The following is a 22,534-nucleotide window of genomic DNA, read 5'->3' as shown; positions in this document are numbered from 1 at the left end:
AATTGAACCTTCAAGCGACATTCTTAAGTTGGCAGGAATATCTGCTTCTCCTTGGCCGGCTCCTTGCACTCTGAGAACCAGTGTCCAAAAAGACTTATGATAAGTTTCTTTTAGTGGAGGGGGCACATCGACTCTCGAGGGACGGAGTGGAGCAGCAAAAAGAAATACACAGGATAAGGTCGTTGGGTGCCGCTGTCACTGCAGGGTGCTATGAGCTTCCGGGACCAGGCTATCTCTCTTGTTAAAATCAGGACCAGAAATTCAAACACTCTTTCCCTCTCGTGAAATCTTTCCGAAAGCGCAAGGTCGGATCGAGAGACTTAGGCAGTCGCCTGGACGGTAAAGAAGCGGAGCCCACCAAATAACACGCTGTTGCATTGCTCATCCGTGTTTGGTATTAAGGGCTGCTGCTGCTGCTAAGTCGCTTCAGTCGTGTCCGACTTTGTGCCACCCCATAGATGGCAGCCCACCAGGCTTCTCGTCCCTGGGATTCTCCAGGCAAGAACACTGGAGTGGGTTGCCATTTCCTTCTCCAATGCATGAAAGTGAAAAGTGAAAGGGAAGTCGCTCAGTCCTGTCCGACTCTAGCGACCCCACGGACTGCAGCCTACCAGGCTCCTCCGTCCATGGGATTTTCAATTTAGGGCATTCTAAGCAACCCCTCACCGTGGGTCTAGAAACTGTGAAGACTAAGAAATTAGACCTTCTTTCAGAGCTCAGAAGGGTCTGGTCATGTCTTCTAACAATGATAAAACATGTTTCATTGCTGAAACGACACACAACAACTGAAATTCTTAAGGAGACTTGGGAAGGGGAGGGGAATACGAAGCCCCCAGTATAAAGTTTTCATCTCTTTCTAGAGAAGTTCCACACAACGTCTGTCTCTGGCAAAACAGCGTGTCTGTTGATTTTCCTGGCCTTTACTCCTAGAAAGACCAAGACAAGCCAAGTCCTCAACCTCACAGATCCCGGAAGCAGCAGGCGAGATACCTCCGAGGCTCCCCCACACACCCCGGTGCGCTGCGGGGAGTTGGAAACGGACTCGGTAACTGTGAAGCAGAAAAAGCGCTAGCCACTTTTCAGTTTAGGAATTACCAACTAAATATACGCGGAGCCGGTTCAGTCTGCAAGCGGACACGGGAGAGAGTCACCCCTCCCTCCTTTCACCCCAAATTCTCGGGAGGCGCACTACCTGATACCCCATTGGCCTCGGGTGATGCGCAACCGCTGCCTTAAGGGAGAACCTGCAACAGAGTTCGTTTCTGGGTTCAACTCTGGAGGATTCCGAGTCGGGATGTAATTGTCTCCGAGCTGCAGACACCTGGGAGAAGACTGCTGACGGCTCTGCAGACTCCAACATTTCTAAAGAGCTTTCTCTTTCTCTCAGCTTATTAGTGGGCAGAAGTTGTGAAAAATAAAAGGAAATGGCAAGCCTCATCTTTTCAAGAAAGCAAGGGCGTCAAACATTCCGCTTATTTTTTAATCTCTTTATGTGGCCACCAACTTTTGCCTCTCAGAGTTACCTGTAGAGAAGCGCATCACATGAAAATAACCTCAAATTACCACCGAGACCTGCCTTCTCTCTGTTGCTCGACCCACAAAACATGTCTTTAAAAAAAAAGTAAGCAAAGGTAAACTAAAAATAAAACCTGAGAACTCTCCTGGCAATTTACTAACTCTGCATTAAAAAAAATAATTACTCTTTTTGTCAATTTCAGTGACCAGGAGTCCATCTGTAACTCACTAGGATCAAGGAAGAAAATCATCCCCATCCTACACTTCCCAGAATTTACGACTAGCTGGACCAGGTGACTGAGAAGAAGCTGAGACCAAAAGTGACTTTACTACTTTTTTGCCAAAAGTTAGTACTGAGTGGAAGCCTAGATACTGTGATATAGTTTGTTTGTACCTAAAAAGAACCAGAACCTGACAAATCGATATTTTATTCTTTATCCGAGAAACTTTTAAGACAGCTATATTATTCTAAAACAGCAAATTGAACCTCATCACTATTCACTGAAGGAGGAAAAAAGTTGTAAGAAATGTCTTTACTGAGATCTGTTCTATGCCAAAGACCACTGACCCAAAGGGACCAAAATGCTTGACTCTTCCTCCAAGACCCTTTACAAGGAATTGGAAAAAATCAGAGATTATATACAATACACTTCAAATCCGTGTAGACAGAGTCTTAAAAAGATACTTTCTAAACATCATGCAAGACAAAAAACCCAACAGGACTTCAAAACTGGAAAAGTTCAAATGCTATTGGGTCTTCTGAACTTCTCCTATGAAAGTTGCACTTAGCTTTCAGAGCAAAGTTAATAGAAGAGTTGAGATATTCTCACCTGATTCTGATAAATGCATGCTGCCACACTGGAAAGTTCTGGTTAAGGAAAAATGTTGTTCTGAATTCTCTGGATAATTAGTTCAATTTTCCAGTTCCTTTTGCCAGAATAGGTCTAGGCTGTCAGTTTGAAACTCAAATGTTGAATAAATGACCTATCCCAAATCAATCTCCAACTCTGTCTATTATATATTGCTGTTTAGTAATCATTTTTACCTAACCCAGAAAGAAGACAAAATTCTGTTCATTTACATAGTTTATTGTTGTAAACATTAAAATTGTCTTTCTCAAAGAAAGAATTTATCAGGAAAAAAAAATCAGCATCTCTAACTGTCATACACCATAGAAAAAAAGGCAGTGATTCCTATCATGTGCCATACTGGAAATATACAAAGAAAAATACTACAGAATATGGCAATATTAAAATTCTTACTCAAACATAAAATAATATATTAACTGACAATCTTAGACGTTAAAAAAAAATTCAAAGTGCTCAGTAATTTCCAGGGAGTTATGTATATTATAAGCACTCTGGAAACGGTCAAAAGCTGCTGCATGCAAGTTTTGTTTAGCTTTAGACAACAAAATAATCCAGATATAAACTTTCTTTTATCAACATCAACGGTACATACAACACTTACAAACAAGGAATGTTGGACGGTGTTACAAACACTATGTGTCCCTTTTGTCAGGATTTTCTGATGTGTAATACTTGTGCCCACCTATTTTACAATTGAGAAAATGTTTAAGCTCAGGTAACTACCAATCTTTATAAAATCTAACAGACTACATAGTGTCTGAAATACTATTTATATAATATAGACATTACTGAAGTAGCAAGTGCCTATAACATTTTCAACCTAGAATCACATGCTTGTCCCTTTTTTGAGTAGTTATTTCTTTTTTTTTTTTTTTGCAAACACACTTATCTTTTAGAATTTGTAGTATTTATTCATAAATAGGCACAAAATAATTTAAAAAGCCAAACTGCATTGGATAAATTTACAAGCCTCTGCCTTCTTCAACTCATGCCACCCACATAACATTTAGTTTTACTATATATTACAGCTTTCTTTACAGCAGAAAACTTTGAAATCTTTTAAAGGGCAATACTTGTGGGTCCTCTTACAACGTGTGTGTGTGTGTGTATGTGTATTACATTTATTTTAACTGCAACAACCAAATGTGGCCAAATGTTTTCCGTCATACATTAGCAATCTTCCTTCTGAACAATAAAATGATTTTTAAACTGATAATAAAAAGTTTATACCACAGTACTGTGTGTAGTCCGTGTTCTAAATCCAAGATGCCCCGGAGCCAAAATGCCCTTACAGGTTCTGCCTGCAGGTTAGGAAATAGCAACAGTTTTTTGTGTTTTTTTTTGTTGTTTCTCTTTTTTTCTTTAGGGATCAAGGGTCAGGGTGTATGGAAGGGGAGGGGGCTGACTAGAGCTGAGACAGCTCAGGGGGATCTCTCTGCCCTTGTCACTTGCCCCCTCTGGACAGTTTTAGGTTTCTTTCCAGTTTCTCTGAAGTGCATGGAAGGAGGTCTTAGAAAGGTAAAGTGTCCAGGAAAAGTTTGTCAATTATTGCTGGTGGTGGTACCAAATCTTCCAGTTTCAGGTAGAAAATGCGCTGTAGCCCCTGTGTGCAAAGTGTACGGAGTTCTGGGAGCTTCCCCAACAGTTTGGACAAATAGTTGGGACGGTTCAAGCCCCCATTATTGAAAGTCACATGGTCTTTGAGACAATTTACAATCTTGTTTTGCAGCTCCTCCACTCTCTTGGGTTCCTTGAGACCGTGTCTCTCTGCAGAAAACACAATCAGAAACAAAAGAGGAATGCACTAAGCAGTTAGCTAGCTGACAGGACCAGGGAGGATCGGCGGGAAAAGAAAGTTCAGGAGGAGAAATGCCCTATGCCTGTGGTACTGACCTGTGACCATAGCCAGGGCAGCGATGCAGGAGAAGGCAGAAATGTCGATGTTCATATTCTGCAAGTTGGAGGAGAATTCAACAATGGAATCAATCCATTCCCCAAAGCCACGAACACATTGCAACCTGTGCAAGACCACCCCATTGCAAAAGATGAGTTTACCCTCCACTGGGTTGGACCTGCAATTAATACCAAAGAGAGAGAGGGGAGAAAAAGAGAGAGAGAGAGAAAAAAAAAGGCTAAACAACTAATTACTTGAAGAGCAATAAATGAGGGATTTAAGAGGCACCTAATTACCCAAGAGTTAATAAAACGTAGACCAGTGGACCTTGAAAGGGTCTAATTTCATAACAATCAAGAACGCCCCCTATCCCACCTCCATTCTATTCATACAAGGCTTCTATGCTCACTGCTTCCCTTCTCTTCCTTTTATCTATTCCCCTTTCCTTCCTATCTTCTCTTTTATTTCACATCTGTTCTCCTCTCTTTCTCCCTCCACCCTTTTCCCCCTTTTCCTCTTTCTTTTCCTTGATTCCTCTCTTCCTTCATTCCCAGCCTTCCATTACCTGTAGGCTAATCGCAGCACAAATAGTTCTAAGAAAGCCGATTCAAAAAGCAGGTCTTGGTCAGCTTTGGGCAGGTCAGCGAAGCCCGGGATCTTCTCCGCCCAGCCCCTGATGATCTCCATGGAGCCAGTCAGGAGATCATAGAATTGCTGGATATGCTGGGTGTCATCTCCACTCATCTGATAGTCAGGGTTCGCCTGGAACTGGAATTTCATTTTAAAAAGCACTTAATGAGGTTCTCTAAAATATATAACCCGTGAAATTGCTAACCTCATTTCTAGTAGGGGAGCCAGGTTTTTATAACAATTAAACCTCTCTCTGACCAGTAAGGAAATTAGATGTTCCGGGGCAATTAATTCAATTAGGGATGGTGCTATGAGGTCGCTGCTTTAAATATGTAAATTACCATTTTCATACAGACTAAATACAGTGCCAACCAGCCCTGGGAAATGTTCACTCTTATCTCCACAAAACAATTGACACGTTAGTATTCATGCCAGTCCCAGAGTGGGTCTTGAGCAGAGTTACCCTTTGCAAATCTTCATAAAATTGCAGTGCCGTCTAGGTTGCCCGACTACTTCCTCCAATTAAAGTCCACACATTCCTCATAGCTGGGGTAAAAGAGGAATCTGACCACTTGATTCCCCCACCCACTGCCATTCCTGACCCCTCCTTGCTTCCCCTTCCCCAACCCCAAGCAGCTGTCCCTCTCCCTGACAGCACCAGAGAAGGTGGGGGTTAAAGCTTCTCCTTGGAGGACTGGGGTAGAACCCAAGTGGGGGCTTTTGCATCGCCTCTGGTTTGGGCATCAGAGGCATTGGTGTGCTGAGTATGGGTGTGCACCCAGGTACTGGGAAGGGGCCTTAAAGAGATCTGACCACTGTGGCTCATCTTCTTTTCCTTCCCCTGCCCTGTCCTCATGTCCACACGCCCAGCAACACCATCCGTCTTCTGTGGCCCTGCCCAGAGCAGTGAATCCAGAATCTTGCATGCCTCCTCTGTCCCTTGGGCCTGAGGGGTTACTGACAGGTGTGGGGAAGGGGTCCTGCCCATCTGTCGCTTTGTCCAAATGAAACCCCCTCCAGCTTCTTACCCTGGAATAGTCCAGGCTGGTCATAGCCGGGTTGGAGTCGACATGGGCCCTGACGAGGGCACTGATCAGACTCACCGGGGGCGAAGGGGGAGAGGGCTCCTGTGGGCTCTTCGGTTTGGAAGGTAAACGACCTCTCCGGCCTTTTAAACTGTCGGTGCGAACCACTGCAAAGGAACAGTCGGTTGAGCGCGGCCTCCCCCAAGCGGGACCCAGCTGCCGCCTAGACCCCTCCCCAGGGAAGGCCACAGCCGCCGGGGGCGCCCCTGCATCGGGCAGCGCCCGGGCCCCACTGCTTGTAAAGCCTTTACTGACGAGAAGCATAAAAAATGCGGGGTTGTTTTATGTCTTCTTCCAAATGGGTCGTATAGTTAAAGGCGAGGAGGGCCTGGCGGCTTTCTCTTGGGCAAAATGGGCTGGCATGCAACTGCCTGGTCATAGAGGCCAGAGGCGGGTGGGAGAAAGCCGGAGATACCCTCCACTTCCCCTCGCCCGGCTCTGGGAAGTAGAAAGCGGGGTTAGGATAGGGGCAGCAGTTTCCCAAAGGCGAAGACTGGGGAGTGGGCTGTTGTCCCAACCTACCTTCTTTGACCATCCCAACAGCCAGGCACTTCTGAAACCGGCAGTACTGACAGCGATTCCTGCGCCGCTTGTCCACTGGGCAGTTTTTATTTGCTAAACACACGTATTTCGCGTTTTTTTGCACCGTACGCTGCAAAAGGAGACAATATAGGCCGGGAAAAAAATTTTTTTTTCTCTTGAAAATCCAACAATTCAGGGAATCCAGGGACAATTTCTGAGAGGACAGGAACCACACTCCCTCACCATAAACAAACACATACACAACTCCTTTTTATTTTTTCCTTTTTCCTTTCTCTCTCTTTTCTTTCCCCTCCCCCAGGGCATTTAACAGAAGAAAATTGATAGCGTTAACATTTGAGCTAACCTTCCGCTCCTTGCTGTGTTTTATATGCCAAGAGAAGGAGAAGGAGACGCTCAGTAAATACAAATTCGTGGGCATTCATATTATTTACATTCCTTAGAGACCTTCTCTATTTAAAATGATAAGATTATTCAATCAGGATGGCGAAATAAAGAGATCACTTAATTTGACCACAGGGAATTCTGTTCCACTTGGTTAGCTCAGACACGGTTCTCTGTCCTAACCAATTTCAATCTGAACCAAGAAGACAGCTCCTAGCACATGCAAATGACCCTCTTCCAACTCAGCTCCAGCAACTTCAGGCGGGGGGCGGCCAGGGTCGGCCTCGTGAGGAGATGCGACCCCGGGTCTCCCCGCCTTTCTACTTGCCTTTCTCAGGCACCCAGAAACCCCCGCCACAGCCCAGGGGCGGCTGCAAGGCAGCTTCCAGGGACCCGGGGAATCGCTGGAGACCCGTTAGAGTCCAAACCCTGCGCCCCAGCGGAGCAAGCACTCTGAGGCTCTGGGCAGTAGGGGGCCCCTAGCTGCCTCCTCCGCCCCCGACCTGGCTCACCTTAAAGAACCCTTTGCAGCCCTCACAGGTGCGCACGCCGTAGTGCTGGCAGGCCGCGTTGTCGCCGCACACAGCGCACAGCCCTTCATTGGAGGGGGAGCCCCGCGACGGCGGGGAGGGCACCTGCGTATCGAGCAGCTGCGACGCGTGGCCGATCTGCAGGCCAGGGAAGCCCATGGACGCGGGCTTTCGGATGGGGTTGGGCACGGCGAAGGTCTGCCCGTCCACCACGTGGTGGCTGCCCGCTGGCTCCGGGTTCATGGGGACGTGCAGGGGCCCATCGAAGCGCATCTGGCAGCTAGACACGGGGGTGCCGGGGGGCGACTGCTTAAAGGAGAAGAGGGAAAGGCGGGAGACCGGCGTTTTCCTCTGTTCGATCATGTGGGTAGTGGCCACGTAGTTCTGGTGGAAGTTGTGCAGGGAGCCTGGGTCGTCCCACATGGGGCTGTGCTGCACCTGGAAGCCCGGGGTGGTGGGCGTCGGGGGCGAGGAGGGCTTGTAGTAAACGGACCCGGAGTGCGGCATCATCTCCTCGGACTGTGGGGGCAGGTGGCTGTGTTGCTGGTAGTTGTGCATCTGAATGTCTTCTACCTTAATGGAGGACTGCTGTCCGGACAGGGGCATTTGGTACAAGCAAGGTGGCTTGACGTCGTAGCCTGTGCTGTAGTTGTCCATAAAGGTACTGAAGCTGGGGAGAGAAGTGGTGGCAGTGATTTCAGTGTTGGTGAGGTCCATGCTAAACTTGACAAACTCTGGAGTTAAGAAATCGGAGCTGTATTCTCCCGAAGAGTGGTAACTGTAGCTCTGAGAAGCGGGGCTGGCTCCTTGAGGCGAGGACCCATACTGCGCCTGAACACAAGGCATGGCTGGAAATGAAACAGGGTAATATACACTCAGCCTGGTCAAGTGAACACTTTCTCCCGGGCTCGGGTACACCTGGAGCTACACCGGCAGCCCGCAGCGGTCAGAGAGCAAGAAGGGGCGCGAGAGGAACGGCGGAGAGCGCGATTACTGCGGATCGGAACAGTGCGGAGCAAGGAAAGGCTGACCCAATAAAGACCCTGAACTGGAAAGTTATTAGGGTCTCCATTCCCGGATATTTCCAATGCCTCCCCCTTCACCCCTTTCAGGAGCATTCCCGTTCCCAAGAGCCTTTCCTCTGAAGCTCGGGTTCAGCAAGCTCAATCCAGAAATGAAGTTGAATTGCACAATGAGAAACTTGTTCCCGAAGGCGATGGGTTGGGGAAAAACTTAAGTTACAGGGTTTGCGGGGAAAGATCGCTCGCATTGCCCTGTTTCTTGACGTTTAAGGAACTCAAGGGAGGGGGGAAAATGAAGTGGCACTAACCTTCAGCCGAGTTACAGGCGTTTTGGAGAAAATTAAAGGTGGACAGTGTCGTAATTCAATGAAGGACAAAGTTTCCAAGATTTTTAGAAGAGCAGTGGAGAGCCCAGCCTGTCAGATCTCCTCCCTGAAATGAAGACACAGGAAGCCTTAGGGTGAATTTCTGGACTGATTTGGCTGGACATCTGTATCACTAGGCAGGCCCGTCTGTGCCCTTCTTGATTGTTTAATTAGAAATTAGTGTGTAGCCTTTATCAAACTTAGCAGTTAAAATGATTGTGTAGAAGAGATGGCTGGAAACAGAAAATTTCACCCATGGACTGTATCAATCTTGGCAGAGAGAAGATTCTAAAGGAGGAGAGTTATTCCATGTACTTAGTTAATACTTATGATGAAATAAACTAGTCCCTTTGCTGCGTATGTGTGGGACAGTGGGAGGGAGTGTCATTTCCATTTTAGTTTAATTCAGAACTAAATAAGAAGAAACTAGGATTTAATAAAATACAGCATTGGAACCTTCTCCTGATTTTTCCCCCCTGTGGTGAAATTGGCTTTTCATCTAGTACAGGGTAAGGAAAGTAGAAGTCAAGAATATAAAATGTAAAAACAGTCCTCCCTCCACACCTAGGAAGGTACAAAATGTTAGTAAGGCCTGGGGAGCCCTGAAGGCAATCTGAATGGAAGCATCTGGATTTCCTAAGAGCTTCTGACTGAGCACTGGGTTTGGGGATACAGGTGAGTTGACATTCACTTTTCCAGGAAATGTCTTTCATCTTTAATGGCCAAGGAGCAGAAAGAGGGGACCATATTTTGTCAAGAGCATCTTAGGTGAGTTGCAGAGAGAGGGAAATACTGCTTATCCAATATTGGCACCAGTGGTAGAAGCACCCCTCAGCACAACAAGCTGAGCACCTTCCCTATCCAGCCTTGCACAATCTGCCTACTTGCTGGAACAAGGCATTCTTCTGTCCTAGTAATTTTCAGATGTTCCCACTTGGAAGGCATTCTAGAGCATAGACAATTTTATTACTAATGAAACAGAAAGCCAAACATCCAAGTCTCTTTTCCTCCCCCACCCCCCACCCCCGTCACAGTCTTGCTTCGTGGAGGAGGGAGGGTAACCAAAAAAAAGTAGAAAGAAAGGGACTCTTGACCACCCCCAACTCCCAGCCCTTGACAGATATGCCTGTGCTGGATATTAACCCTCTGGTAACTCTGCAGCTTCACAACTACTCTAAATATTCTGTCTCTCTCTCTGTCAAACTCACAAACAAGCGCGGCACACGTGAAAACCAGAAATTTTCAAGCAACTTAGTAACAGGTCACTCTACCAACCACCTCTCCTCACTCAACAATACCCAGGAAACTCGGGCACGCTGTCCAGCCGCGGTGACACAGTTCCCAAGCAACACATAAACTGAAGAACTTTCTCTCTTCCTGTCACTTTCTGGGCCGCGTCCAGGCCCCTCTTTACACAGGACTTGGAGTCTACGTGTCCAAAGACCTAAATCAATTCCGCACTAAGAGCAAACTTTGCGCACATTTCCGCGGGCAAGTCCGCAGCTCCCCAAACTGTGCAAGCTCCCTTCCACGTCCACCAATGAGGAGCCAGGAAGCCTCTGCGGGGTGGCAAAGCAGGAGTTTCGACAAAATGCCCTCTGGAGCTGCGCACACCTACTCCCCATCCTCCGGCCCCACTCGCGCTCCGCGCCTCCGGCGCCCACTTCCAGAGAACCTGCACCAGACAAACGGAAAGAAGAGACGTGCAAAAGAAGAAAGAAGGATAAAAGAATGCGAGCTGTGCCAGCCGCACCTACTCACTTAGGAGTTCTCTGCGTTTCTCTTCATTCATTCAACTCGGCCGAAGTGTAGTTCCCTCCGGGAGTCTGGGTGGCAGGGTCGGGGAGGGGTGGGCGAGAGGGGCGAAGGGAATTGCGGCACCGAGAGCGGGTAGGGAGCAGGGGAAGGCGGCCGGCTGGGCAGGCGAGCGGGACCGCGGAGCCTAGCGCGAGCCACCGGGCGGACTGGCCCTGGCCGCCAATGTGCCTTTGTTTATGTGGCTCGCGCTGCCGCTGCCAACATTCACCTAAAGTCTCCGCGCGTCAGCGCGCGTCAGCGGCCCGCCGCCCAATCGCCGCGCGGCCGCTCTCCCCAGACTCCTGGCCAGCGCTCGCTTTGGTATATTTCCGACCTGACGTCACGAGCAGGGCCGATTTTAAGGTGGGAACTGTTCAGGGTTCACCTTGGTAGCCAGCTAGGTTTTTTTCTTTTTCCGAAAGAGGTGTGACCTCTCCAGTCAGGTCCGCGCAACCCGCAGCGCCTCGACATCTCACCTCACCTTCCCCCCACCAACCCCCCGCGCCACCGCTGCCGCCCAGCAGCTCACACGTGGGAGAAGGTGCAACAAAAGCCCGGCGGAAGGGAACCCAAGCGTGGGCCAGGTACCAGCACCTGGAATCGCACGAGATGGGGCGTGCCTGGCAGCGCCCTAACCTCATCCACCCACGACTGCCACCCCCGTTAGCGGAAGCGAGTGCAGATGTCCCAGGACAGGAGACGCTCAGAGGGCTCCTACAATTGGCGTGGGATTTCCCTAGTCCAGCGCATCCCCCTTTTCTCTCTTTTCCTGTCCCTGGCCTTCTCCTCTAGCATATCCCACCCCCGCGCCCCAACACACACACTCTCCAAAGTGGAAGAGAGTAAGGAGGGCCTATTTTCTGTGTTTCCTTCTTTCCTCGCAGGGCTCACGTGCGAGGGAGGACGTGGTGCGTGGGGAGGGGAGGGAAAAGGAAAGGGTAGCCGTGACCCAGCCCTTCAGGGACCCCAAAAGTCAGAGTGAGGCGTCGCCCTCTTTCCTTTCGCAGACAATGCAGCCGAGCAACGGGCAACAGGTGTGTTCTGCAGAAAGGTGCTTTAGTCTCACCTTTTACCAACTCTCATACTTCGACACTCCTGGGTGCCCATCAACTCGTTCCTTTTACGAGTTTTAGGAAAATAAATCGACCCTCCCCTGAAGCACCAGGGCTCTGGAAGCCACAATCTGAGAGCCAAGGGGGCAAGACTAAACCCAGGGACACAGAGGACGGAGCTGGCTGGATCTCTCCGAAGCGCACTGTGTGTGGGTTCAGCTCTCCCAGGAGAGGGCCCGGAGGGCGGCCGGAGCTCGCCGCACCCCCGCGGTCGCCCTAGCTTCGGCCGACTGCAATTCGCAAGGCAATCCACTCCACAGACTGAGGGCACAAGGCGCTCTCCAGCAAAGAAACAAGCTTCTCCCGGGAGTCAGCTCGCTTCCTGGTTCCTGGACCAGAGCTGGCCGGGCTTTGGGACTTCTCCAGTGGAGCGAGGGGAGTCACCCGGGGAGGGAGGGGGCGTCCCCTTCCTCCGCCTGCGAAGATTTGCAGCCGCCCCTCCCTCTTGGTGTGGCTGACTTCCAGGCTGCGGGACCCCTTTGGACCCCTCATCCTGAGGTTCCCAGTACAGGCGGGCCGAGAGTGCCTGGGAGCTCTCCAAGTCCAGGAGCCGCTCAGTCCTAATCTGCACTCCCAGCCCCCGCCTTTGCCCGCTCCCGCCGCCTCCTGCTCCTCGGCGGCCGGAGGGGCATTGCCATCAGTGCCCCGAGGCTGCCCCGAGAAGCCACAGGCTCTTCCGCGCTGCAGCCTCGGGAAAACCTACGTGACCACCTTAAGTTTCCCCCAGATGTTGCGACTGCCGCTGCTGCCGCCGTAGCGGCTCGGCGGTGCCCTAGCGGGCAAGAGAAAAAATAAAACCAGGAAGTGTGTGCAATGTGTGTGTGTGTGTGTGTGTGTGTGTGTTGGAGGGGGCGTGTTGTGGTGGCGGGTGAGGGTGTGCAAGTAGGGGGATGAGGGGAGGAGGGGGAAGAATAGCTTATTAGCATGAGCTGGGTAGCGTCAGCGCCCTGTGGGCAGAAGCGATTCCACGCGAACGAAAGGGAAAAAGTGAGAGTTTGGAGAGCCGGGGAGAAGGAAAGGGGTGGGGGTGGCGGTGACGCAGGGGCGCAGGCATTGACGCACCCGCCCAGCTGGGCCCAAAATAGCAGCAGCGCTAGCTCTGTGGCGCCCTCCCGGGTTCCCTTCCCCTTCCGCAAGGGAGCAGGGCGCGGCCTGAGGGTGCTTTCCTTGATCCCAGCGGTGGGCCAGGCTCCCAGCAGCTATTTTCAGGCAGTCGGAAACTCAAGCGCAGCCATGCTGGGGTGGCAGTTATTATTTTTTAATATATTTCTAGGAAGGCGGGGGCCAGGAGAACTTTAAGGTTGTAACCACCACTCTCCAAACACAAATATGCAGATCTTAAGGAGGTGCATTACCTCCACACGCTTCTCCTCCCTTAAACCATTTTTAAAAACAATTGGCTTTAGCCCGGAGTGAGTCTGCGGACAGTTTGAAAATTCTGTCCCAGTGAATGGAAAAGGTGTGCTGGAGTTCTTAAAGTGAACTCCAAGAAGACAAACACTGTAATATGAAGCATTATTCTGTCACAGCAACCTGTCGAGTCTGGCTTCTTGGTAGCAGAGCCTTCGTTCAAGTCTTTCATGTACCCAAGATCGAAGAGCAGTTTTCACAGCAGCTTATTGTTAACAATTATTAGCAACTGGTAATGAATCGGATATAACATCAACATGCGAGGGGAAAGATGTGGCTTTTTGGCCTTCTTTTCTACAATCCATATGAGTTCTCTCTTCCTCAAATCCCTATTCTACAATAGCTGCTAGGAAGTGTGTCTTCTTATTAAGACACATCAGAATCAAGACCGATAGACTCTTAAACCAATTATTGGGTAAGCTGTTTTTTTGGGTTGGCGTTTTTGGTAGGGCTCACATGTGCTCCGGGTGGAAAGGATCCGGTAGACATTAGAAAGTGTAAAAAAGAACCACCACGCTCAAAACACGAGACTCTTGTGTCCCCAACAGATTCTCATGAAAGGCAGGTCTCAGTAGAAGGGCCAATGTCTGTAATTGACTGATGCTGTCAGTAGGGGGCCTGACTCCACAACATTCAGGATGATCCATCACACAAATACATGCACAAGCACACACACACCATCACACAAACACACACAAGCACACACCGTCATACAAATACACGCACAAGCGCGCGCGCGCGCGCGCACACACACACACACACACACACCCCTAGCTATTTACTACTTAGGTCAAGCTCCAGGAGATCTTGCAGCAGGCCCAGACATTCATATTCTGCTGGAATTCATAAATAACTACAAATCTTTGATTCTCTTCTATTTTTCTCAAAAAGGGAAACAGTTTAACACTGAAATTAGGTTCACAATAGGTTTTATTTCCGCCCACCCATATTTAACTCACCGTCAGGTCACAGAGGAAAAAAAAATCAAAATGGTAATAAAATCTTTCATTTTATCACCAAGCAGTTCAAATTGGCATATAGTTTGGAAAAATGAAAGCATGTTTTAAAATCCTATGATTACATGTTTAAATAAATTATAGTTTATAAGAGGATTCCTGTGGGTGTATTTGCTAGTACATAAGAGAATGCTTTTGTGCACAGAGGTTTAATTACACATATAATGGAATCAAAATGTAGAATTGAACAACCTTTTAGAAAATGTTCAAATGATGCTCTAGGCTAAAAGAAACTGAAATTCTGCATTTATATGACTGCAATCCTGCAAGATTCTTGAACGTAAATAGATTCTTGAATATAAACTACTTTATAACTCAATTAAAATGACAATAATGTTTCTTTCAGGGCCCAGAATCTGATATAACTTTAAATTACTGCCATGTATAAATACATAAAGTTACCCCAAATGAAGGTCAGTATTTTTAACAATTTAAAATAAATGGGAATAAAAACTGATCCTACCTGTAAGAGCTCCTTTTTTTGAAACCAACTAAAATTACAATATTATTATTTCTGTCAATATACAGTATTAGATGACCTCAGAAAAAGCACATAGGAAAATAATATTATCTTTTATGATATTAGCCAGTATGAAGCAGAACATATTGGGGGGTGTGTGTGTGTGTGTGTATATATATATATATATATATATATATATAACATTTTCATAAAAAACTATGTAAATAATACATACTCAAATCTAAATCTAAGCATTTTATTTTATGCAAGGCTAAGCAGATTATACTTAATAAAATTGAGATTTTTGGTATGATTTAGAAAGCAAATATGGATTTAATTCTTAATTCTATGGAATCCTTAATTCCATAAGGATTTTCTATCATAATGCATGGGAAAGGGATCTTCAGGGATTTATTTCACTATTCTCCCCAAATGTACTCAGAGTAGCCCTTAGCTCTCACAGTTAAAATATAGTAAACAGACACAACTGTTATTCTATAAGAATCAAGGTAACTTGAAGAAATTTCATAACATTAGTTAATGGAATCTATGTTAAGCATAAAAATGAAATTTATTTTAGGTTATATTTGGACAAATTTCATGTAATTTATTGTCATTCAGTTTTATATTAGTGATAGAAATTTTCACTTTGAAAAAAATCTCAGTTTCTGAAAATACAAAATCATTTTTTAATATGGAAGATTTCCAGTTATTTACTTTGCCATTTCACTTGCATTAAAAAGATATTAATCAGCCAATCATTTTTTCCTTTTCTATGAGATGCCTAGAGAATAAGTAAAATGCTTAGCTGGTAATTTACATTTTGGGTAGTTGTGGCTTTTACTCAGTTTTACCCAGCCCATTTTTCATCCCAAATCACTTAATCCAAAGATTTTAAAAATTGTTTCTTACTTTGATACAGAACTCAGTTCTCGAAATGTGTAAAGATGTGAAGAAGAAAACAGCTCTCATTTTTTCTAGAAGCATCTACTTGTAAATTAAAATTATAAAACTGAACATATGGTAAAACCTCATGCCACTCAAAAAGTATTTTGCATAATAAAAATCCTTCATCTTTTCTCTAATTCTTGACTCTCAGTAACTATCTCCTAAATACTTTTAAATTAACCACTTAATACTTTTTTTTTGTTACTGTGGTAAAACACACATAAAAATTACCATCTTACAATTTTAAATGTACAGTTTAATCGTGTTAAATACAGTCATCCTGTTGTGCACCCATCACCACTACTTACCCCCATAACTCTTAATCTTCTAAAATTCTAACTCTGTAACCATTTAATAATTCTCCATTCTCCCCTCCTCCCACACCTAGCAATCTTCAATATTTTCTTATGTAAGACTTCTTTTTGATTAAGCAAGGAAGGGTTACTTTGGTTTTAGATTTTATTGCTAATTTTGCTAAACATAGGAGTCATTAAAAAGTACAAAGTACTGAAAAATGCTTTAAAGGTTCTGAGAATAAGGTGCTATATGCTAAGAAAACACCAAGGGCATTTGAAATTGTAAAAGTAGCTAATAACATCAGTAACCATCATAGTACTATGTAGGATTTTCTTTTAGTAGATAAAATACATACACTTTGCAAGAGTCTTCATTGTATATAACAGCTAGCTAGTTTTTAATTTTACCTTTAATGATAAGATAACCACCTTTTTTCACCAACTTTTCAATTTAATAAAAACTGAAGGTATATTATTGATATATTATGACAAAGACATATATGCCCTCTTCTTCAACATAATTCTGCAATTAACAAGCCTACAATTTTAACATTACAAAAGTTAACTTATAGCAAGGACCCTTATAGTGATAAGTAATAAATCTAATTACCATATTCTTTGAATAGATGTAATATAAATTTCATTGCTCACTTAAAAGTTCTAAAGTTAACAGCATAAACTTGAAGTTGAGTAATTAAGTAATCCTTATATAGACACTTATTAAAGTATTTATACATATTATCTTAAATCTACATCTATCATTTTGCCAATTAAAATTAGGACTTTAATTGCAATTAAGTAATTTAATTGCCAATTGAACAGCAAAATTGCTAAGTGACTAATTTTAATGCCTATTTTAATTACCAATCATGACTGGGGAGGGAGCTAATCAAGTTACATCAAGCAGTACCAGAGTAATGATGTGAAGAAAAAAAAAAAAAAGTAGAACAAACATTCAAGTCTACATGCTTTAAAAAAAGAAACATAAATAAATGCAAACACAATCTTATAAATGTACAAAAATACTGTATTTCAATATCTGAATACAGAACATGGAATTGAACAAGATTAACTAAAGAAGCCTCTGTCAATCTTCAAAGTAAGGAAAATCAAATCAAATTTTTATGTATTTGCATGCCCCTCACACTAACCCAGATAAAAACAAAGCTGCATATAGTTGAGAATAAAAGACTGTTTCCTGCTTGGCTGGTTAAATATTTACAGATTGACAGTTTTTAAAAAAAAAAAAATTTTAATGAAAGGTTATAAAAGAGAAGCAAGTTTCCAACACAGCAATATGGGTTTTAAATTTGAAAAGCAAACAGGGCCAGTGCAGTGGGCCTGTATACTCTTTCCTGAGGGCTCTCCTCCCCAGCCCCACCCACTCGAATGACGTGTTCTAATAGAGGCCTAATACCTATCCATAACTTGTCCCATATTACCTTGAGAAAGGCGTAAATCTGTCCTATCTTAAATAATTTAAAATACATTCATAAGTAAAAAAGATAAGAAAGCACCGAGGATTACATCACAATTAAAATTACTCAGAGCATGGGGAATATACCTTGTCCTGATAGTATTTCTTCACTTTCAATTAAAACATACTTGCCAGCTCAAGGTAAACCAGCAGGCAACCAGAAATACTGATGAAAATCTTGACCAATACAAACACATTTTCAAAAGTTTTCACATTCAAACAAATTCTCAGATTAGCAGTATGGAAGGGCCATATTGAAAGAGGGAGGTGAAGTTGGGAGCTTAAAAATTAGAAAGTGATTCCCTCATAGACAATAACAATGCCAGTACTTTCAAGCTAGAGGGATCGCCTTGGCAGCCAGCCACCTCATCTAGAGTAACAATGGACATCCATCAAATCTTCACTTCAAATAAGTCATGATGCAAGATGCATATCTTGTTTTTGTTATTATATATGTATACCAAATACACACATAGTTTTTGTCCACGAATGGGCCTGAAATTATGAACGATGTATGTAATACTTTAACTTGAGAAAAGGCAAATATTGCTGCTTAGGATTTTACGTACTAATGGACTTGAATTGTGAAATAAAGCACAGCAGGACTTTCAGCCTGGCTTTTGAAGAACGAAAACGTTAATAATCACCGGGCTTGACAAAAGCCTGCAATATCTGCTCATGACAATAACAGCTTTATAAGGCGAGTTCTGTGTGACTGATTAAAGGACACACTCACAACCTATTCAGGAGTCATGGAGATGTAGTCATGATTAACAGCCTCACTACAGATCAAGGTTAAAACTCATTGAATGCTGATGCTACAGAGAAATACAATTTCAGCCATTAAAAGATTACCCAAAAACAGTCTCCAGTAACGGTTGTCATAACTCAGATATATCTTATTTTGTTCTGTATAAAATTTTCTATTTACATACACAAAAGATCTTATATTATTTCATAATTATCAAAATCATTGCCCGAACTCAAGCACTAGGTAACAAATCATCACCTATTACAAAAAGAAAAAAAGGAGACGTTATCTTGTAATATAAAAATGAATTATGAAACTTTTATGACTGAAAATATGTTTTCAGACTAGGTCTATTTTGTGTATTACCCTAGTTTATCAGTTCACATGAATTAATGTGGTTTATGTATTGTTGGAAGCAAAATCTTTTAAAAGATAGTACGCCCACAGCTTTCATACATCCCTTAATAGGAAAAAGTTTTTAAAAAGTTGTAGTATTTTACTGTTTTTACACTTAAGTTTCTTGTCTTGCAATGTTGCCTCTCTGTATTAGTGAAGGAAAAAGGAGGGATACAGCAAAAGACAACCATGTTTATAATCTGAAATTAGAGCCAAACATTTTATTAATCACCAGGATATTTTTAAAAAGACCTGGGAAATATTACAGGATCATTCTACTAGGATCTAACAGTGACTTCAGTATGCTGTCACTGACATGTTTCGAAGAAAAAAACCCAAACCACCAGTACCACCACATACAGAATTCAAGTTCAGGTGGGTTGCCGGGGAGGGAAGATAAACTATTTTGCTAAGGAAGTCATTATATTTCATATTTCTGAGTACATTTTTGTAAGTTACTTTCGTAAGAATGAAGTATTAAAAAAACAGAATTTCAAAGAGTTAATAAATGGATTTTAGGAGTTATAGTGAAACGATTCACAAAATAGATTTTTCTTGGGAGTCCTTTAATTTGGGGAGTTCTTAAAGTATGGCGTTCCTGATGATTGGTCTTAAGTAACTAGCTCTGGAAATCGTATTTTCTATTTCTCCATACTCTCTTCAATTAGTATTTGGTCAGCTGATTGACAATTACCAAGACAACAGTTTCGCTAAACTTTTGTAACTATAAGCCGGGGGAGGGGGGGGGGGGGGAGGGGAGGAAGGACAATACAGAAAGGGATTTTTCAGCCAGAGTGGTTTGACAGGGCCCCTCACACTACAAATAGATGTTATAAAATTTGAAATGTAGCTCTGAAGTTCAGTTCATACCACAGGAACTGTGGGATGCTATCTTCCTGTTGTTATAACGTATCAGGTCAAGGGATATAAATTGTACCAGGTAATTCATTTTGCCGTTCAGAGAGTCATTAAGTTCCTCCCAGAATATATGTGATTGATATCCCTGGAGGTGAAAGGCTAACGGAACCATATGGCAACATGTTGCATTCCGTATGCTATCTGCCCATCCGTGCTTAAGATGCCATTAGCAACATCTGTACCTAACGGAAATCCAGCTGCGCCGACGCCGGCTGACGGAATTGTACTTGGGGGGAAATCTAGCTTAGCGCCATTAACTTGAGACTCAGAGTCTACCAGGACGGATGGAAGCTTTCACAATTAGACGAGACGACACAAATGCTTTATTAAAGTTTAATTTTGAACTCCCAATTAGCGAAACTGCATTACAAATCGATTGCAATTTCCTAGAAGGCACAGCAAGTTCTCTGCCTGCCTGCCACGTGCGAGAGGCTCCAGAGCTAGCTTGCCCAGCTCCCGACAGCTGAAAGGGGATGGTTCAGAGCCGATCTCCGTGTCCCGGGAAGTCCCTAAAATCCTCGCCAGCCCCTCCTTCCGCGGGGCGGGGGCGGGCGAGGGGAGGGCTCCAAAGTCCCCCGCGAGGAGAGTGAGCGGCAGGGGGAGGGAGGGGGGGGGCGGCGGCGGCGTGGGGGTGGGGGCCTCTAGCGTCCTGGCCTCTCGAAGGAGCCTCAGCTAGTCACGCAGAAGTTTCTCTTTCGCTTCTCGCGCCACACACCCAGGTTGGCTTCCTGCGCGCCGGCCAGCGGGGCGGAGAGCGGGGAGTGGAGGGGAGACAGGAGTCCCAGAAGGGCTGCCCGGCGTCCACACCCACCCCAGCTCCCCTCCCCTCCCCCGACCCAAACAAAGCCCCCGCTCCTGGTCCAGGATACGTTACCTGCCCGGCGCTCCCGGCCCCTCGGTCACCGCGTCCCCCGCTGGGCGCGCCTTGGGCGGGTCCCGCTCCCCGCGACGCACAAAGCGGTCGCCCCCGGCCGGCTAAAGCCCCTTGTTTCGTCATGTTGGGGGGCCAGAAGGGAAAGCGGGGGAGATGGAAGCGGTTGGGGCGAGGGAAACTTAACTGATTAAATTTTTTAAAAAGAAAAGAAAAAAGCAGCTGGCGGGGCCCGGCCAGGGGCAGAAGAGGCCGGTTACCTTTCGGGGGGTCGCGGGCGAGAGGAAGGGGGGTCGGGGAGCGGCTGCCCGCCCTCCTCCCCCGGCCCCCAGCGGCGACGGCAGCTGCACACACAGAACCCCATTGTCGCCGGCGCCCGACGCGCAGCCCCGCGGACTCGGCCCCGCGGCCAAGCGCGTCAGCGGCCCCGTCAGTCGGGCCGGGCTCCGTGACGCGCGCGCAGCCCGCGCTATAAATAACCCGCCGCCGGGCGGCCCGGGCTGCTTTCCAGTGACGCCGGGGCGAGGCGCGGGAGGAGGAGGGCGAAAGGAAACAATAAAACCGCCCGCCGCCCTCCTCCTCGGCTTCCCTCCGCCCTCCCTGACCGCCCTCGGCCCTTCCCTCCGTACTCTCTTGTCCCCGCCCCGGCCTGCCCTGCCCGAAGCGGCGCACGCGAGTGGGAAGGACCTAGCAGAGCCGGCGGGAAGACCCGGGGTCGAGACCCATGCCTCTCCTCCCGGGCAAGAGGGGCCCTCCTTCCACACCCGGGAAAGGGCTGGCGCCGAGAACTTGGCAACGAGTTAACAGGTCGCTGAGTTACTCCCACATTGATTTACACAACTTGATGCTTGCTCCGCTTTCTCACATCCCTTTCTAGTTCAGGTCCGGTGTGTTTGTGGCAATAAATCCTTTATTCAAAACAAAAACTTCCCGTTAAACGTCCTCATCTAGCATATTTTAAAGTATACGCGTATGTTTGCATCTTATTGAGTTCTGCCTACAACCTATCTGGACAGTATGCTTTTTTTCCTAAATTCCACAGGGATTACTTAAATATGTTTTTATGGGGCCAGGCCTGTGTTACTGTTTTGATTTGGGTAGTTGTATAAAGTGTGTAGTAGAATCAGCGTGGGCGTGAATTCCATGACTCACGCATTTAGTCCTAGAGCCTTTGTACGTGTCTTTTTGGCCTGAACATACCATAGGCCTTGAACATAGAACATTTGAATTTTCCAAAGTCTATAATCTTTCAACGTCCTAGCTTTCATCAGTGCTGCCATTTAAAGGGGGCTTTCTCTATAAGTAATTTTTTTTTTTTTTTTTTTTGCCCTCGGGACTTTGTGTTCTAGCTACCATATTTAGGCCATTCAGTCCCACATCCGGACACTCCTTTCTATTATGGTGCCCATATACAATTGGAGGCAGTCTGTTTGTTCCAGGAACCACCATTTAATAGACTAGTAAGAATAGTTCTTCTTGAGCAAAAGATCTCAGGTGTATGAACTCCACATTTTCTGGGATGCTGATATGTAATTTGCAGAAGTCAGCAAAGTTTTGAAGTGACCAGGCATGGATAGAGTGAATTAAAGGGGCTGAGAAAGTGGTTCTTGGCTCACAATCAGGACAAAATATTATAGTGAAGAATTGCCTGGGCCAGTTTTCAGGTTTTAATTATATTTTCATTGTTTCTCTCTATGCCTTCTTGCAGAAATTAGTCTGTCTCTGCTTCAGATTCCTCATGTCCAAAATGAAGGACAAGTGGTTTCTAAGCCCCTTTCAACACTAGCATTGTAGGGGTCTAAAGGCTATAACTGGGTTCAGGTGTAAAGTTACTAATGTGTCTTATGGAAAAAAGGTAACCAAATATAGAATTATTCAGTCTTCTGTAGTTTATTATTTTGTACATTTTTCAGAAAGAAAATATATTAGGACTACTAAAGAAAAAGAATGAATTCATCTCTACCACTAAAACTATATTAAGAGGAAAAAATAGTTGTCACTATTTGCTTTGTTCAAATGACAGCAAACACAGTTATGGTCTGATGATGTCTTAGGCCCTTTCCAATGTTATATTCACCACGTGAGCGAATAAATTATGAGTAGCAAATATTCAAGGACCGCTTTCTCCAATTTTTCCCCCAAACCTGGGTTGTATGGTCTTTAGGAGGAAGTTTTCAGTTGAAAGACACTAAATTGTTTATCTATCAGCAGTATTTATGAGATAAGCAAAAGTTATCTCATTGACCAC

The 22,534-nt window shown here is 45.4% G+C and overlaps 1 protein-coding gene across 10 annotated transcripts; it reads right to left on the bottom strand.

The window, feature by feature from the left end:
• Window positions 1-2,587: 2,587 nt before the first annotated feature.
• Window positions 2,588-20,683, bottom strand: NR4A2 (nuclear receptor subfamily 4 group A member 2). 10 transcript variants are annotated; one of them, XM_044935153.1, is made up of 8 exons: window positions 20,547-20,683; window positions 8,778-8,901; window positions 7,430-8,295; window positions 6,516-6,645; window positions 5,937-6,100; window positions 4,844-5,046; window positions 4,278-4,456; window positions 2,588-4,151 (listed from the first exon to the last, which is right to left on the bottom strand). In XM_044935153.1, exons 3-8 carry the CDS (start codon window positions 8,291-8,293, stop codon window positions 3,895-3,897), a joined length of 1,797 nt encoding a protein of 598 aa, XP_044791088.1. In that variant the 5' UTR covers window positions 8,294-8,295; window positions 8,778-8,901; window positions 20,547-20,683; the 3' UTR covers window positions 2,588-3,894. The 10 variants fall into 10 exon arrangements, 9 of the variants coding, with proteins under 9 accessions (XP_044791088.1, XP_044791087.1, XP_044791080.1 ...); XM_044935152.1 differs by lacking the exon at window positions 20,547-20,683 and adding an exon at window positions 20,290-20,427; XM_044935145.1 differs by lacking the exon at window positions 20,547-20,683 and adding an exon at window positions 10,588-11,857.
• Window positions 20,684-22,534: the final 1,851 nt, after the last annotated feature.

This window comes from Bubalus bubalis, chromosome 2, assembly GCF_019923935.1.
Source record: "Bubalus bubalis isolate 160015118507 breed Murrah chromosome 2, NDDB_SH_1, whole genome shotgun sequence".
Classification (NCBI taxonomy): domain Eukaryota; kingdom Metazoa; phylum Chordata; class Mammalia; order Artiodactyla; family Bovidae; genus Bubalus; species Bubalus bubalis.
This window is presented reverse-complemented; position numbering and strand designations above follow the sequence as displayed.